At 40.3% G+C, this 14,574-nt stretch overlaps 2 protein-coding genes across 4 annotated transcripts; one reads left to right on the forward strand and one right to left on the reverse strand.

Moving 5' to 3' along the window:
• Positions 1 to 317: 317 nt before the first annotated feature.
• Positions 318 to 4,801, reverse strand: LOC129584719 (P2X purinoceptor 4-like). Of its 2 annotated transcripts, none has more exons than XM_055477017.1 (13): positions 4,586 to 4,801; positions 4,369 to 4,492; positions 4,178 to 4,244; positions 3,955 to 3,980; positions 3,660 to 3,784; positions 3,079 to 3,098; positions 2,942 to 3,016; positions 2,672 to 2,856; positions 2,220 to 2,442; positions 1,919 to 1,996; positions 1,465 to 1,674; positions 876 to 1,016; positions 318 to 603 (listed from the first exon to the last, which is right to left on the reverse strand). In XM_055477017.1, exons 2-13 carry the CDS (start codon positions 4,464 to 4,466, stop codon positions 466 to 468), a joined length of 1,386 nt encoding a protein of 461 aa, XP_055332992.1. In that variant the 5' UTR covers positions 4,467 to 4,492; positions 4,586 to 4,801; the 3' UTR covers positions 318 to 465. The 2 variants fall into 2 exon arrangements, with proteins under 2 accessions (XP_055332992.1, XP_055332993.1); XM_055477018.1 differs by having other exon boundaries at positions 4,565 to 4,801.
• A 1,382-nt stretch (positions 4,802 to 6,183) lies between these two features.
• LOC129584639 (uncharacterized) lies at positions 6,184 to 12,544 on the forward strand. 2 transcript variants are annotated; one of them, XM_055476885.1, is made up of 7 exons: positions 6,184 to 6,642; positions 8,234 to 9,042; positions 9,390 to 9,900; positions 10,176 to 10,303; positions 10,400 to 11,001; positions 11,147 to 11,420; positions 11,679 to 12,544. In XM_055476885.1, exons 1-7 carry the CDS (start codon positions 6,384 to 6,386, stop codon positions 12,282 to 12,284), a joined length of 3,189 nt encoding a protein of 1,062 aa, XP_055332860.1. In that variant the 5' UTR covers positions 6,184 to 6,383; the 3' UTR covers positions 12,285 to 12,544. The 2 variants fall into 2 exon arrangements, with proteins under 2 accessions (XP_055332860.1, XP_055332861.1); XM_055476886.1 differs by having other exon boundaries at positions 11,168 to 11,420.
• The last annotated feature ends 2,030 nt before the right edge of the window (positions 12,545 to 14,574 follow it).

Genomic DNA, 14,574 nt, shown 5'->3' on the forward strand with positions numbered 1-14,574 from the left:
TTATGCTCGAGCATACGGCACAACGCATGGTGTGCCCCTGCCAGAAGAAATCTGGGGGAATAAAGTTGTCTTGTCTAGTCCTGTAATGGACAAATTTTTCTTGGAAATTTTGCTTAAACGTCATTACAAATTATTGTTCCAAGCCTCTTCTTTCCAACAACCTTGCTTGCTAATCCAAGCGAAAACTTCACCCGTTTACACGTGACGGCATAAAAAGGCGTAAAATATTCTCATTCCTGCGTCTGCAGAGAAAACGAAATTCGAGACTGTACAGTGTAAATGTACTTTAATTTGTCATAAACCAAACAAGTGTAAGAAGAACGCTTCTTCATTTCTTTATAAGTGCAATGTACAATGCCGCAAGACATCGTAAAAAATTATGTCGAGCGGAACAACATCGTTTGGTTACAAAGAAATCGCTCATCGCGTAATTCATGTTATAACCACAGTATCTTTGGTAATCATTTAGACATTACTCGGTGTCGTCGTTGACTGTAAAATTTCTCTGGAGTTAATTCGTGGATCGTTTCGGCACTTCTTCAAGAGAAAGTCGACCGCGTCAGGAGTGATGGGAAAGATTTTCTCTGTGCGCATGCGTTCAACCTATATATTACACAACGTATTATAATTTTCCAAGCGTCTCGTAACGGTTAATAATCGCTAAGTGCATTGTGCGCAGATGCTCCTTTTTTATCGGTTTGTCACAGCAGCATAACTTAAAAGTAAATAAATCGCATAGTAATAGGTACGGCGTAATAGATTTTCTCCTCACTGTACGACGATAGCCTAAATATCTTTGCCGGAGCATGCCTAAAAATTTTACTGTTGCTCGTGTAAAAATGCTGGGTACGAGGATAAATCGCACCGGTACTTACAGCCTGCGCGGTTCCGTTTTCCGGCAGTGGCAACTTGTTCTTTGTTGCCGCTCGATCCATTCTGATCTTTTCCACTTTACGTGACCGAAACAGGGGATTTTTGGACACATGCATCGTGATGAAATCGCACAATATCGTTGCCTAAAGCAAGTCCAATGAAAGGCACTTTCTTTGCTTATTTGGTTTGTTACAGTATAAAAGTACCGTAGATAAAAATTCTATAGATCATCTAGAAATGGGGATGACAAAATGAATATCATACAATAATTTGTATTGTACAAAACCTTACCAGTTAACCAGGGCAATGTTATAGACTGTGCTGGCTGGTTTGTCTATTCGTTTTGTATACTTGTAGTTTTATGACAGGATTGACACTTTGAAGATAGTTGAAACAGCACTTGAACAACTACAACTGCATAGCTCAGAAATGCGACAAGGTAAACGTTTATAGATATAGGCTTATTTCAAAAACTTTAGCACCTTGCAGTACCAATAGTACCAATAGTAAGCGGTACTATTGCAGTACCAATAGTAAGCGTAATCTGACAGCAAGCCGTATAATTGCAGTATGCCAGTATGTGAAACTTACAATGCCGAACAGACCGACGGCCGATCCAACGTTCATGGCACAAGTGACAACATCAAATTTCCCTGCCCGCGCCTGCACTTTGTAATTGATGCGGATGCCGTAATATTTTTGCAGCATTCGGTATGGTTCACCACTAGGAGACGTCCAGTAGTGTGCGTGCCGGAAGCTCCACCCTTCAGCCACTTTTTCAGCAGAATCCATCCGTCGGAACTAATGCGTCATTCGGCAGTTATCGAAAAGGAACGCAAGCCGTGTAACAAAACATATAGACAAACCTGAACTATCTTGTCACAGCAAGTAAGAGTACCCCATATCATTAAAGAAAGTAATACCAGGAAGTAAGTTCAATTTCGTTCATGTGGCATATCTGACAATTTATCAGTCTTCCTCGGAATTAGATCTGTATTAGATTTATGCAGTGCAAATGATCCCGGAAATAAAAAAAAATTCATACCTCGTACTTTGGCAAGCAGTGTCGTTCATGGTAATCAAGGTTGCACTCCCAGTTAATGTGAAAGCCGAGAATGGCGCCCTTTGAAAGATGGTGGGCCTTAATTCTTATTACAGGAAGACACGGTATATAGGGACTGTAAAAATTGTTTCTTTTCGTAGAAATTCAGCCGTAGTTTTTTAAACTATATTATTTCACTATAATTATTGTATCTCGACTTTAATATAGTCTTACAAATTTGTTTCACGATGCGCCTGAAGAAACACCACAAACATAATTTATTGCTGACTTTTACCACAATTACCGTTCTTGCTATTTCCGTGAAATTTTCCTGGGCCAATCGTACAATGTCTTTCAGCAAGAATACTGGACAATAAGGATCCGTATGCCGATCATAACGACAATTTCGGAGATCGTCCTCTGATATACTTTCCAATATATTTCTTCTCTTGACGTCAACATCCGGAAATGACACATAATTTTTTACTAATATAGTAAATTTGCCTGCATCCAGAAACAAAGGGGGTCTGAAAAAGTCTCACGTTACAGTAGCAAAGTATATGGATACTATAGCATAAGACTTACATAACAAAACTGCATGACACACTACTGTAGATCTAGACATGTTATCCATATTCACATGAATTACAGTAGTACAAATTTGTACAAGACTTCGAACCGCAATAGGAAAATGATAACAAAGTTACAAAGTAGCCAGTAGTTATTGTAATGTTATTTGCCGTCTTCGCAAGTTACTCTGGTGGTTTGTCTATTTCTGCTGGACACCATCCATCTATCTCGCACGATAAATCCTCCACAATACATTTTCCTGTCAGGAAGCCATTAAAGGAAGTCGGAAGCTGGCTTGTGTTTTTGAGAAGTTGCATGCAGTCCGCGTCCGCTCTGCATCTGGTTGCTCGCATACGATTATTCCATTCGCTCTAAGAATAAACAATGAGTTTGTTATACTAGGGACCTATAAAAATAAAATTTTATGTTTAAACCAAACTTTTTGCATTAACACACCTTGTCCGCACATCGGCCGGCCCTTTGCATTGCAGTTTCCACAATGTTGGTAGCCACAAAGGTAGCGTCATTTTCCTGTCGCAGTTACCATTTTAAGATTCAACAAAAAATTAAAAATATTCCAGTAAGAAACTTACCAATGCCGGTATCACCAAATCTAAAGAAACCAGGAAAAGAAAAATAAAGTCATATACTGTACTGCAATGTGACAGTCTATGACATTTAACTTAATTATGTTTTTAGCAGTACGCTGTGCAAGCTGCATTGCCATTTTAATGCAGACTAGAAGGAAATTTTTCATGCGGCACTGGCGTTGTATTTATTATTTGTACTAATTTTTGTGACAGACGTCTGGATTGAGAAGATCTTTTAGTCTTGGGAAAAATAAAATTGTTTTGTGGTATCTGACTGTTACACTGTCAGCCTAAACTTTTATTTACGGTAACATCCATTACGTTTGTGTGATCAATAATCAGCATTTTGTAGTGCAACAGTCACGGCTTTATACTACTATATATAATGTTCCTCGGTTAATTCGTATATTTGTATGTTCCTGTTTTGTATACTATATCTACTTTATGTTAATTTGAGAAAAGCTTTTTGGAATACATACTGTCTTATAAATAAAACAACAGTATGGGTTAGGTGTCGTACGAAAAACTTTACTACAACTACCGAAAATTTGGCCCGCGGTTTTTAATTGTTAACAATAAAGCACCTGTGGTATCCCAAACGTAGGCAATGTTTGATAAATTTTTCTTGATTAATCCTTTAACTTTGGCAACCGTTGTACTTTCTCCATTGTAAAAGGCTTGGTATCCCTTGGAGTATATAAATAAGTATCTGCATAGAAAGCTAGTGTATGATATATTGATGATAATCATTTTCTTGTAGTTTGCTGTATAAAGTGTAAACGTTCTCAAAAAGTTATCTGCAATTGGGTTTATAAAAATTTTCTCAATAACATTTTAACTTAGAGCTGTACTCCACGAATACTGTCAAAAAACACTTACCCGATCATGGACACCAAAACACAGATCTGTAAAAATGAAAAATGGTTTAGTTTTTCTTGTGAACAAAGCGTACAGCTCACAAGTTGCTGCATTCTTATAATGCTTATTATGCGATACTATGACTAAACTTGATTGTGGGATTACCTGGTAAACTTATCCTACATTTAAGTACAGATACGATACAGTACGTGAACGGAATTTAAAATATAAATATATAAGTTACCTGTATGCTGCGGTTAATCAATCCAATTCGCAGATTGTACAGTTTGATCACTTTTAAAGTTTCATACCTGCCCAGACAAAATTTTTAGACCTACTGGTTTACAGAAATGTAACAATGCAATGTCGAGATGAAACGAATCATCTGTATCAGCTTGACTCAACCAGGTTGACTTCCAGATTTATAGAACTAACTCGAAGAAAAATTCATCTAGTTCCCGCATCATCCATTGTAGGAATCGACGACAAGTACTTCGAGATACGAAGTTCGTCTTGGTGGAATTTACGTCCATGATAAATCATTATTCATCATCAGGTACTGTAATAATAAAGCCGGCTTGTCCATATATTGATAACTGGGTTTCCAAATGAAACATACATGTATACTAACATTTAATGCGCATCCTCCTACCATTTTTCGAATTAATTTCCTGCTCCTGTTCTTCCCTATCTGTCTTGCACTGACCAGTTAGGGATGGCAGCGACAATTACCAGCCTTATGCTCTACATCTCATGATCGAACTACTCGTACATTAGTTAGCAGTAGCTAGAAGTGAACAGTAAATGTGTATAATTTTGATCTCTAACGGAGAAAAAACCCATTATAAAAATCAAAGATATTGTACGTAAAACTTCAGTATCGTACGAAGTATACTTCTATTGATATCTATCTAGTATTGTTCTCGCCTGTCGGCGTGCGCCGAGCAAGCCGTTTCTGCTGAATAGAATCAACTTGTTGATCATACTATAGGCCAAAGTGGTATAACGAATTCGTTTCAACACCATGAAAGCTTACCGGTAGCCGAATTACAGGTCCTGACAGCAGCTCTGCTCATGACTTTTCTATCCGATTACTGCAGAAGTATTGGCATATATATGCCTGCGAAAAATACAAAAGAAGTGTAAAATTTCACTCCTCCGGGTTACCGGTATTATTCAAATAGTATAACATGAAAACAGTACGTACTCAAGACATTTCCAAGACGCACATTTTGTGTACCACAAACAATACTTTGTACTGACAGGCAGTAACAGACTAACAGTGTTAGTGTAAGCGCCAGCTGTTGCTGATGTTTATGTAAAATTCTGTAGTGCAGAGGTATTAGTGCCATTAATTATCCCAACAAAAAACTGGCAAAAATTAAATACATTTTGCAGGAGTTTTGAGGTGGAAGGGAATTTGAATTCCACTCGCTTACCACCTATATGCACTATGCAGCTGCATTGCAGTGATATGACAAATTAAAAATAAAAAAGCCCGCATGTACACAACACTCTCTTCATCTTTACAATACTGAATACTCCAGCACTATCCCGTAAGAAAAAATGAATAATTAAAAGACGGTGTTCTTGATCGTTGAGATAAATGCAGTAATCGGCCAGCGGTCAACAAGCAGCCAGTGTGGTGACAGCATTGACACTTTCATATTCTAAAGATTACAGTAACAACAGCATTGATTAAACCCAGCCGACTCATGGTCAGCAGCAATGGAAGTATTGTTAAATCATATTGTCATATTGGTGTAAACTGCCATAATGCAAACCTGCACGTTGCACATTTCAAAACGCTGCATTTCTCCTTCTATTAAGCGCCTCTTAGAGACAATGGAAGAGCAAATTCGATAATTGTACTGGTAAAAAAGCCCTCGGTTGACGAGTTATCAGATCTACAATTAAATGCAATTTCGAAATTATAGTATTTTATTGCTAAATTTAATTAGCTTCTGCATTACAAGCCGGTTGGGTGTCAACTTGAGCACTGCCTGCATATACTGTGTATACCAGTTTCAATGCGGTGACGGGCAAAGGTGACGCACATTTTATTACCACGATGCATCTAAAAGGCACTGTAAGTCATACTGTATATACAGCATCTGTGATTCGACCAGCGATGTTGTGCTTTTTCGCAGCAGAGCAGACGTTGTAACCCAGTTGCAAACTTGCAATGTATTCAAGGGCGAAAATTTCTTCATGATCAGCATCACAGATTTCGAAAAGTCAGGAGCACTATTCACTTTTGTGCAGCTTGATGTCACGTAAGATGTGTAATTAAACTGTTCGGCCACACAGCCGCATTAGCGTGTTTTGTTGCAGTTGCTATAATTTAAATATTATGTAATAAACGAGTAATTTTTCATGTCAACGTCCATTAATTATTTTTATATTAGTGAAATCATGTAGATCAGACATGTATAATTTTCGCTACAACAATGGGACAGCTTAAGGGCACGAAAATGCCATTACCATATCTATCCGGCTGCGTTGATTCCATGGCCTACCGGTACACGCGTCGTTTGGGAATAAAACACTGTGAAAACTGTGATTCTGTATGCCGGGATCTCCTGATATTAATTACGTCAAGTGGTGTTACCGATAACGCACTCTGTCCAGACGTTCCGAAACGCAAATGTGTTCCTAAGAGTATAACTACGGATAGCGGATGGCTTCATCAGATAACCTGTATTTTCTGTAAGATTATATATTTTTCTCTCTATATATACGTACACTGTATATATTCGTGACGTCTGCCGCTAGAATTCCCATAATTAATATTGGCTGTTTGATTGTTTCATACGAGAGTTATGTCAAGTAAAAGCCACTCAAAAACAATTATAATAAATTATTTTAGTTTAGGCTTGCAGAGGCACTGGGATGGGAGTTTAATTAATGTAGAGTAAAGAAAGTTACTGGTATGACTGTTATTATCACCGATTTTCTATTAGAACCGTTGTACGGAATGTTCGTTTGATTGTAGAATTGCAGTTTGCATTAACTGTTTAAATCAAACTTTTCTGGTTGTGGATTCTGTGGATAGATTTACTGAGTAAGTTCCATAAGACAACAAACATCTTTAATGTGACGCAATTGCGAAAAAAAAGTATGATGAAGTTTGCACGATGTTACATTTCTCTTTTATTCAAATCAATTTGTTTTTGTGCCGAATTTAATTATTTCCAACACTTGCAAGCATTTAGAATAACGTTGAAAGCATTGTTTTAATTATATACCTCGGATATTACTAATGTCCCATTTACAACAGCACTTAGAAATTATTATAGCCGCTACCCTCTGTGCGCATTAGAGCAGAACGCAGTGATTGTGAAAAAACAACTGACTGACCCTGATGTGATACGGTAGTGTCGCACGCAGTAACGGTGAGCATGTAATTAAGTAATCTACCTTTACTAGATTCTACCGTTCACTTTTACTCGCGAAAGCTAACTGTCCATTTCCCTCCCATGTAGTCTGATGGCAGAGCATTTTTGCCACTCAATCCACAAGAAAATCATCTGGTTTTTAATATTATTTTTCCTGCAATAAGGTAATACGAAGGAAGTTAAAATTGCACACATAGTTCTTCAAGGAGCTTCCGGAGGTGTGCTAAAATTGTTAAAACTCACCCACTCAGTTCCGGTTTAACCGGCACAGAATCATCAGCTGGTGATGACCCCGTTCTCTGGCCTGTTTTTGCAAGACGTTATAGGTTGAATATTACGCATCGTGACCATCGGTTGAGATTTTGTTATCGATGTCATAGCCATTCGCAAATATGTGTACGCAATGAAATTGTACTTTTTATTGTATGTACATATTATATATTCATTATAAGTCGTTATAAATCAGCGGCGCATCTAGAACGGCCGCGACGGTTCCTTTTTATATGGCTTTCTTATTGGAATACATACAGCTATACCGGCGGAAAAAGTCGTACACCAATTTTCGTGATCGCAGCCACTGAAAGATAGCATAGGATTAAAATGTCAAAACATTGTTCAAACTTCAAATATAACCTGCCATGTGTGTTTTTAAGTAATACTCTAGTGTATATTATTAGACTATAATAATAATTAATTTGTACGTTCGCTTACCTAAAACAAATGCAACTGTTTTTATTTGCAACTGATGTTGCAACTGTTTTTATTTGTGTAGTATACTCGCACCACTTTGTGCATGTAGTTTTAAAGTAGCATTCAAACCAGTGCAGTAAATTTAATATTTAAGTAAATTAATTAATTAATGCACTAGATTGGCGGCACTGGTAATGTTTCGGTTTTTTCAGTAACCTTCGCCGTGATATTAAACAGCGCACATGCTCAAATTCTTCCGCGCTCCACCTTTCACAATCTCAGTGGTCATCCGCCTACGTCCACAAGAGACCCATTTAACCGAACAGTAACCACACCATTGCCGGTAAGCACAACGGTCGCTGCTTCCGACACCAACAGTTCCTTAAAACAAAGCACACAACACTTGCTGGAACAAGTGCTGGTGATGAGAGAGAACAGCATCAACCTGGGCAGCAGTCAACCGCATCCGCGCAACGCCTTCCTCTTGGACAGTTACTTGCTCAAATCCTCATCACCGAAATCACTTCCGCGTCCCGTGACCGGAGTATCCGCGCGGCAACTGCGCACTGATACGCCTTTCGATACGACAATGAACACCTGGCCGGTCACACTGCCGCTCCAAGCCAACACTCCTATTCCGGGTGCGCTTATGCTGACCACCGACGGCGGTAGTTCCGCCGCGTCGACCGCTTCCCAGTCTACAATCACCAAACGGCAAATTATGCCCACTGGACGGCCGAATTCTTTCTTCTTGGATGAGCCAGATGGTTGGTTATCGCGACTGGATGATATCGGGCCGGTGGCACCCGATTTTCAGCCGGTACCTTATGCTACGGATGGTCCGTTTACACCAGACGGCCCACCCATGTTCGACGGGCCGTTCCCAGCGGCCTCCACCAATCCGACATCGGAAGTGTATACACCGCTGAATTATACGACAACGGACGCCAGTAGCAGCGCTGCTTCCGATGCCATCCCGAGTCCGTTTCGGCCGTTCACCGCGACGTCTCTACAACATCCGGTAAGCAAGTGCCATCCCTCCTAGTACTGTAGTCGATTTAATCGAATGCCGCTATGCTGGATATTTATAGAAAAACTAAAAAAAGCTAATAAAAATCCAACATGCAAAATAACAATATGCATTGCATACTTAGGTTAGATTATAAAAATTTAGATACTAACCTAATTAATTTTTCATACTTCTACCAAGGTCCAAGTGTATAATTTCTACATACTACATGTATATACGTGTATCGTTACAACACACACACACACATATGTAGTACTTATTTTTGATTACTTATAGCCTACAGGCGAAAAGCTAAAATAATTCTATTTAATATTACTATTTCTTTGATTGTTTGTCAGATTACAACCATACCACCATTCGCATCTCCTTTACCGGTTCCAGCGGTTACTCGCAATCCTAACCTGCCAGCTAATACAAACGACTCCGCGGTTCGGCAGCAACGTCCCTTCCCTTCGGTGTTTCGCTCCGAACAACCCCGAAAACCGGACACCTCTCGAAATCGTCCGCCCGGCGATCCCGGTGATCAGCGTATGCGCGGCAGTGTATTGTCCGCACCCAATCCGTACACCGGAGCGGTCGATGGCGACGACAGAATTAATCCACCCTTCCGGCGACCGCTGCCGCCGCCCAGCGCCGCAGCACCGGCCGTCCCTCCGTCGGCGTATCCGGGAGACCGCAATCTGAACGCTCCGCCAACCGAAGAGGGAATCAAACTGGAAACCTGTAGCATTGGGGATGATAGTACATGCAATCAGGAAGCGTATGAAGTGTGCCGAAAAGATGACGGTGTCAGTACCTGTGTGTGTCGCAGCGGCACAGCGCGCAAGCACGTTCGGGATCCTTGCCAAAGTAAGGTACATAAATAATTGTGCGTTGTGTTTTTGCATCAGTTTTTGCACTTTGTTTTTGTATAGCAAATAAACAAAGGTGAAACAGGAGGTTCATAATTGGTGAAATGCTTTTTAATACGCCTATTTTATATGTAAAAACTAAAAAGTGTTTTTGCATAGTAGCACACATAACAATTTTTGGTTTTTTTCGAAACTTTTACCAGAAAATGTCATACTGTATTTGTCGTTTCGAGTTAAATTCATTGATTCTGTTACATGTGCGCTTTTGTGCAGGTGTGCTTAGCTATTATGTTTACATAAGGATGAACCGATTCTATGATCGTCAGCTGACATTTGGTCCTCAATTTGCCGACAACAAATCTTATCCATACCTGACTCTTGCTCGGGAAGTAGCATTAGGGGTGAGTGCTTCTACAACTTTGTAAAGAAAACAGTTTCAAGCGAACTTTCTTAATACATAAAAATATTCAAGTGATTAATCATATTATTTATTTCAGATCGATAGTCTGCTTAGCGAGACGGACCTCAACACGGCATTCGTGTCCAGCCGTTTGAATTCTTTCGCGCCCTTTTCCGATGACCTTTTGGCGAATTCCACAGTATTACTGTTGAAAAACCGGGTCAATGTGGATGGCACTCAGTTGAGTCGACATCTGCAGGAAGTGATGCTAGAAGGCCTGCGCAAGAATGAACGACGTCTGGGTAAAAGCCGGCTATTTGTCAGCAACTTTCTGAACGCGGTGCCCGGAGTGCAGGATATCGATGAATGCTTATCCACGGACCTGAATGACTGCAACGCCTCTGCAGTGTGCAGTAATACTCCTGGATCGTATTCCTGCACGTGCAAACCCGGGTATGGCGATCGCTTTGCGGGAGATCCGGTACTGGCCGGACGCTCGTGTGAACCGTGCGAAGAAGCGTATTGCAATCAACACGGAGTGTGCTTGATGACCTCAACCGGGAAAACCTGTCAGTGCAATGGATGGTACATTGGAGCCACTTGCCAGACGGATGGACAGGTGGTGGCGGTGGCATGTGGCTCGTCAGCGGTTGCGCTAATTCTTATTGCGGTGACTCTCATCTTTCTTCTCCGCTGGAGGTAAACAGATAATACTGAAAGGTCACTACTGCAAATTCAATTTCTACAGAGTACTTTTTTTATTGAAAAAAAACATAAAATTTGCGAAGTTGGCAAATGCAGGCTATGGTTTGCTGCAAAAAATCAACATGACTTATTTGTTTAGTATGTTCCTTCTTTATTGCAGTCGCACTTCCGGCAGTAAGCGTCATGGTCTTAATGCTGACCAGTTGTCCACGCTGGCACGGTCGGAGATTAGCGCCAATACCTTTACGTACTTTAAAGTCAATCCGGGTAGCGGAAGTGGATCTGTGTCACGCTCGAGATCCGGCGACGACACGACAGCGGCACCGGACCACGATCGCTCCACGGTGTGTACTACGAAGATGGATAACAAGCTACGCATGGCTTACTTGGTGCATCCAAATTTAGTCACGCAGGTACAGGAAACGTGCCACTGATATGGATTTACTTACATAATTATAGGTAGCTTTGGAAGCATTTTTCAATTAGACGTTTTCGAATGCACATGTTTTCGAATTGTCCTTCCCATTAGATCCTTCTTATTTGCATTAAAGCAACATTAAAGTTGAGCAGCAGCTACGGTATAACCGAGGTAACTTAATTTGAATAAGGTTTTAATTATTTAAAATATTTAAAATTAAATTAGTAATAAACGCTAACAATAATTATTTTAGCTACCGGCACACCACGGCCACTGTCGATGCGATGACGCTCGCGCACCCTGGCACTTTGATGGTGAACACGCACACACGTCGGGCCACCAGTTAACCGATAGCAACCCTTACGAGGTGCGTCCACCCGGTAAACTAGCTGCGTCCGCCTTGCACCACGAAACAGCCATTGGTCAAGACAAACAGGCCTGTGGCTCAGTTAATCCAGCAAGCGGAAATAATTTCCTAGTCAATCGTGTAAAAAACGTCAACCAAGATGCGGACGCTGATGAGAAAAGCAACAGTAAGAGCGCCGCAGCAAAGTCGAACGTCTCGCATGCGCACTCACACTCTCATGCCCATCTGATGGAACGCCCGTCACAGACCGGCAGCGATGGTGCCAAGTCCAGCATAAACGTTTGCGATGCTGTGGCTGCTGTTGTCAACCGGAATGATCTCAAAAGTGCTGTGGAAGCCAGAGCTCAACAGCTGGACAAAGGTCACAAGCCCAGTGTAAATTTAAGGAAAGCCGCCGGGAACCCAGTTGTGCCGAATAAGCCGGATATGCTTAATGGCTTTCCAGCGGCCGCGCATCCGGCAAAATTTAAAGCTGGGAAACCATTGCTCTGAAGTCCGAACTGATTTGGATGAGAGTACTGTATAGCCGAATGCCAAAGTGATCACACAACAATGCACCCGACTTCGTTAATATCGATATCGGTTTATTAAACTTTTACCCCATATACATTAATGTGAGGGTTACACAGACTTGCAATCAGTTTACCTTTGTATTCAACTATGCACGCGCATGCATGCACGTTGTTTGATGCGCTTGATAGTAAATATACTAGTATCTTCTTCGAAGTGACCGACTGAAAACTGAAGTTTTAAGCGTCTTCATGAAGAGTTAATTTTTTTGGTTTGTTTTGAGACAAGGAACCATTTGTACAAGGAACCACTCGTCCACATTACGCGTATAGGTACAGGCTGGAGGTATAGTGTACAGATTCCTATTCCTCAGGATACAGGACAAAGTTGCTAGCTAGATACTCTACAGATATCATTATTTATAATTATAGTATGCTAAAAGTATGAACTTCGGAGCTTTCCTTGTTTATCGCGGGCTCGGTTCTCCAGGAAATGACCTTTAATTGCAGTAAATATTTGTACAAAGCACGACTATGTATGTTTGAAATGCCATCATCCAGTCACTGCAGTTAGGCTTGACTTACAGTAGACTCTGGTTATGTTACGTAATCATTAGGAAAAATCTAGTTCTACCACTCAAAATTATTGACAAAATCCAACATAATAATTTAATCTGAATTAATCACAAAGTCCTTAGTGTTGCTTTAGTTTTTGGTATCCTTCCCAGAAATGAGAGGCCTAAAAAACAACGATAGAGTTAGCTGTATCTTGCAATTATTGTATAGCCGCTACTATCAGCTATTTCAGTAACTACTATAATTATAATATTGAAGTAATTGAACTACCGCTTGTTAATAGAGTGCACGCTGACACATACTGGATGCATACAGTTTTTTTTGCCGGATTTGATTGAATTGCGAGTATTTTCCGGATTACAACAAGCTGTCGCCGTATTTAGTCACTTTGGCAAACAATTATTCTACAAACTTAACCGATTTCCACGGGATAACCTTATAAGCATCGTACTTATGATCATGCAAAATTAATTGTAGCATAATGTAACTATGCCGGAAAATGCGGAACTTAATTTTTATTAAATGATATTATTTTGTATAAAATCCGAACGTTTTACAATTATTAACTATTTGTCTACTTTGCAATCCTTAACATACCGTTATGTACGTCAAATAGCCTGCTGCCGCCACACCGGAACCTAAAGCCACCGCCTTTTGCCAAGGTCCCAAAATATCCTTCGCGTGCGGAAGTAAAGATGTATGGTCATTAGCATGGACTAAGCGGTTAGCTGCGACGCACACCCCACTCACAACCGCACATCCTGTCAAGAAATAAATCTTTTCATTAACTGGCATTGTAGGTGTGTCCTTTTGCCGACAGGACAGGAGCCCGTTTACGATAGCAACAGTAAAATAAATTTACGCGGTTGCGTCGAGCAGCTTGGTGTGGAATGGCTTTACAAAAAAAATTTAAGAATCACACTGTGGTAGTCTGTACCGATACAGTAAATTCTGTCCCTTATATGTATGTACTCGAGCGCGTTTACGGGCACAATATTAATATGTACTTTTTCGAAACCAGATGTAGACAGACGGTATGTTCTTATAACCACTATTATTCAGACGGTGTTTATCAATAATACCTCGTATGTGTATTAGCCAGTGCTATACGTTTTTGCGGTTAGAACGTAAAACTCGGACATCAGCCTTGCAGTAATATTGCTTTTGGCGTGTTCGTATAGCGAATCCGTATTTTGCTGTCGTCTGGGTCAACTCCATTATGTATTGCCTCAAATTCTGCAAAGTTAATGAATCATTATGGATTTACAGAAGCTGTATACTCGTATATTGGCAGTGATATTAATTTTTTGGAAAAACTGGCAATTGCCAAATGTCTGAGTCACTTATGACCTGAAGCTAAATGAGCTGATGCAACGTGGGTTAAAAATTACTTACAGATAAGCGAAAGCAAAGTGGGCGTGTATACGGTAATAGCTTTATAGTATTATTTAAATGTAAACTACACATTCCTTAATTTCCGTCTTTTGATAATTATACCATTTTTTTTGTTGCCTACAGGGTACAACATGGGAATTTGATTGTATCTGCACACTTCTGTATTCAAACTTCACATTAGGAATTTGGTGACAGCTAAGATATAGCCTGCATCTCATGACCTTTCAACAAACTCTTGCTTTTAACCCAAGGCCGCTTATTGTAAATTTCAAGGACAAGTAGAAATTACAAGCCCAGCACGG

This window comes from Paramacrobiotus metropolitanus, unplaced genomic scaffold (genome assembly GCF_019649055.1).
Source record: "Paramacrobiotus metropolitanus isolate TYO unplaced genomic scaffold, Prichtersi_v1.0 Parri_scaffold0000014, whole genome shotgun sequence".
Taxonomy (NCBI): domain Eukaryota; kingdom Metazoa; phylum Tardigrada; class Eutardigrada; order Parachela; family Macrobiotidae; genus Paramacrobiotus; species Paramacrobiotus metropolitanus.

Bases quoted from the DNA above. Each gene is read 5' to 3' on its own strand.
- LOC129584719 (XM_055477017.1), bottom strand. From the start codon at position 4,466: ATGGACGTAAATTCCACCAAGACGAACTTCGTATCTCGAAGTACTTGT. The intron at 3,017-3,078 runs GTAAGTTTCTTA...TAACTGCGACAG, and splicing joins ATTTGGTGATACCGGCATTG to GAAAATGACGCTACCTTTGT. The intron at 2,443-2,671 runs GTAACTTGCGAA...AGACTTTTTCAG, and splicing joins GAAATAGACAAACCACCAGA to ACCCCCTTTGTTTCTGGATG.
- LOC129584639 (XM_055476885.1), top strand. From the start codon at position 6,384: ATGGGACAGCTTAAGGGCACGAAAATGCCATTACCATATCTATCCGGC. The intron at 6,643-8,233 runs GTAAGATTATAT...CGGTTTTTTCAG, and splicing joins TCAGATAACCTGTATTTTCT to TAACCTTCGCCGTGATATTA. The intron at 11,421-11,678 runs GTACAGGAAACG...TAATTATTTTAG, and splicing joins ATCCAAATTTAGTCACGCAG to CTACCGGCACACCACGGCCA.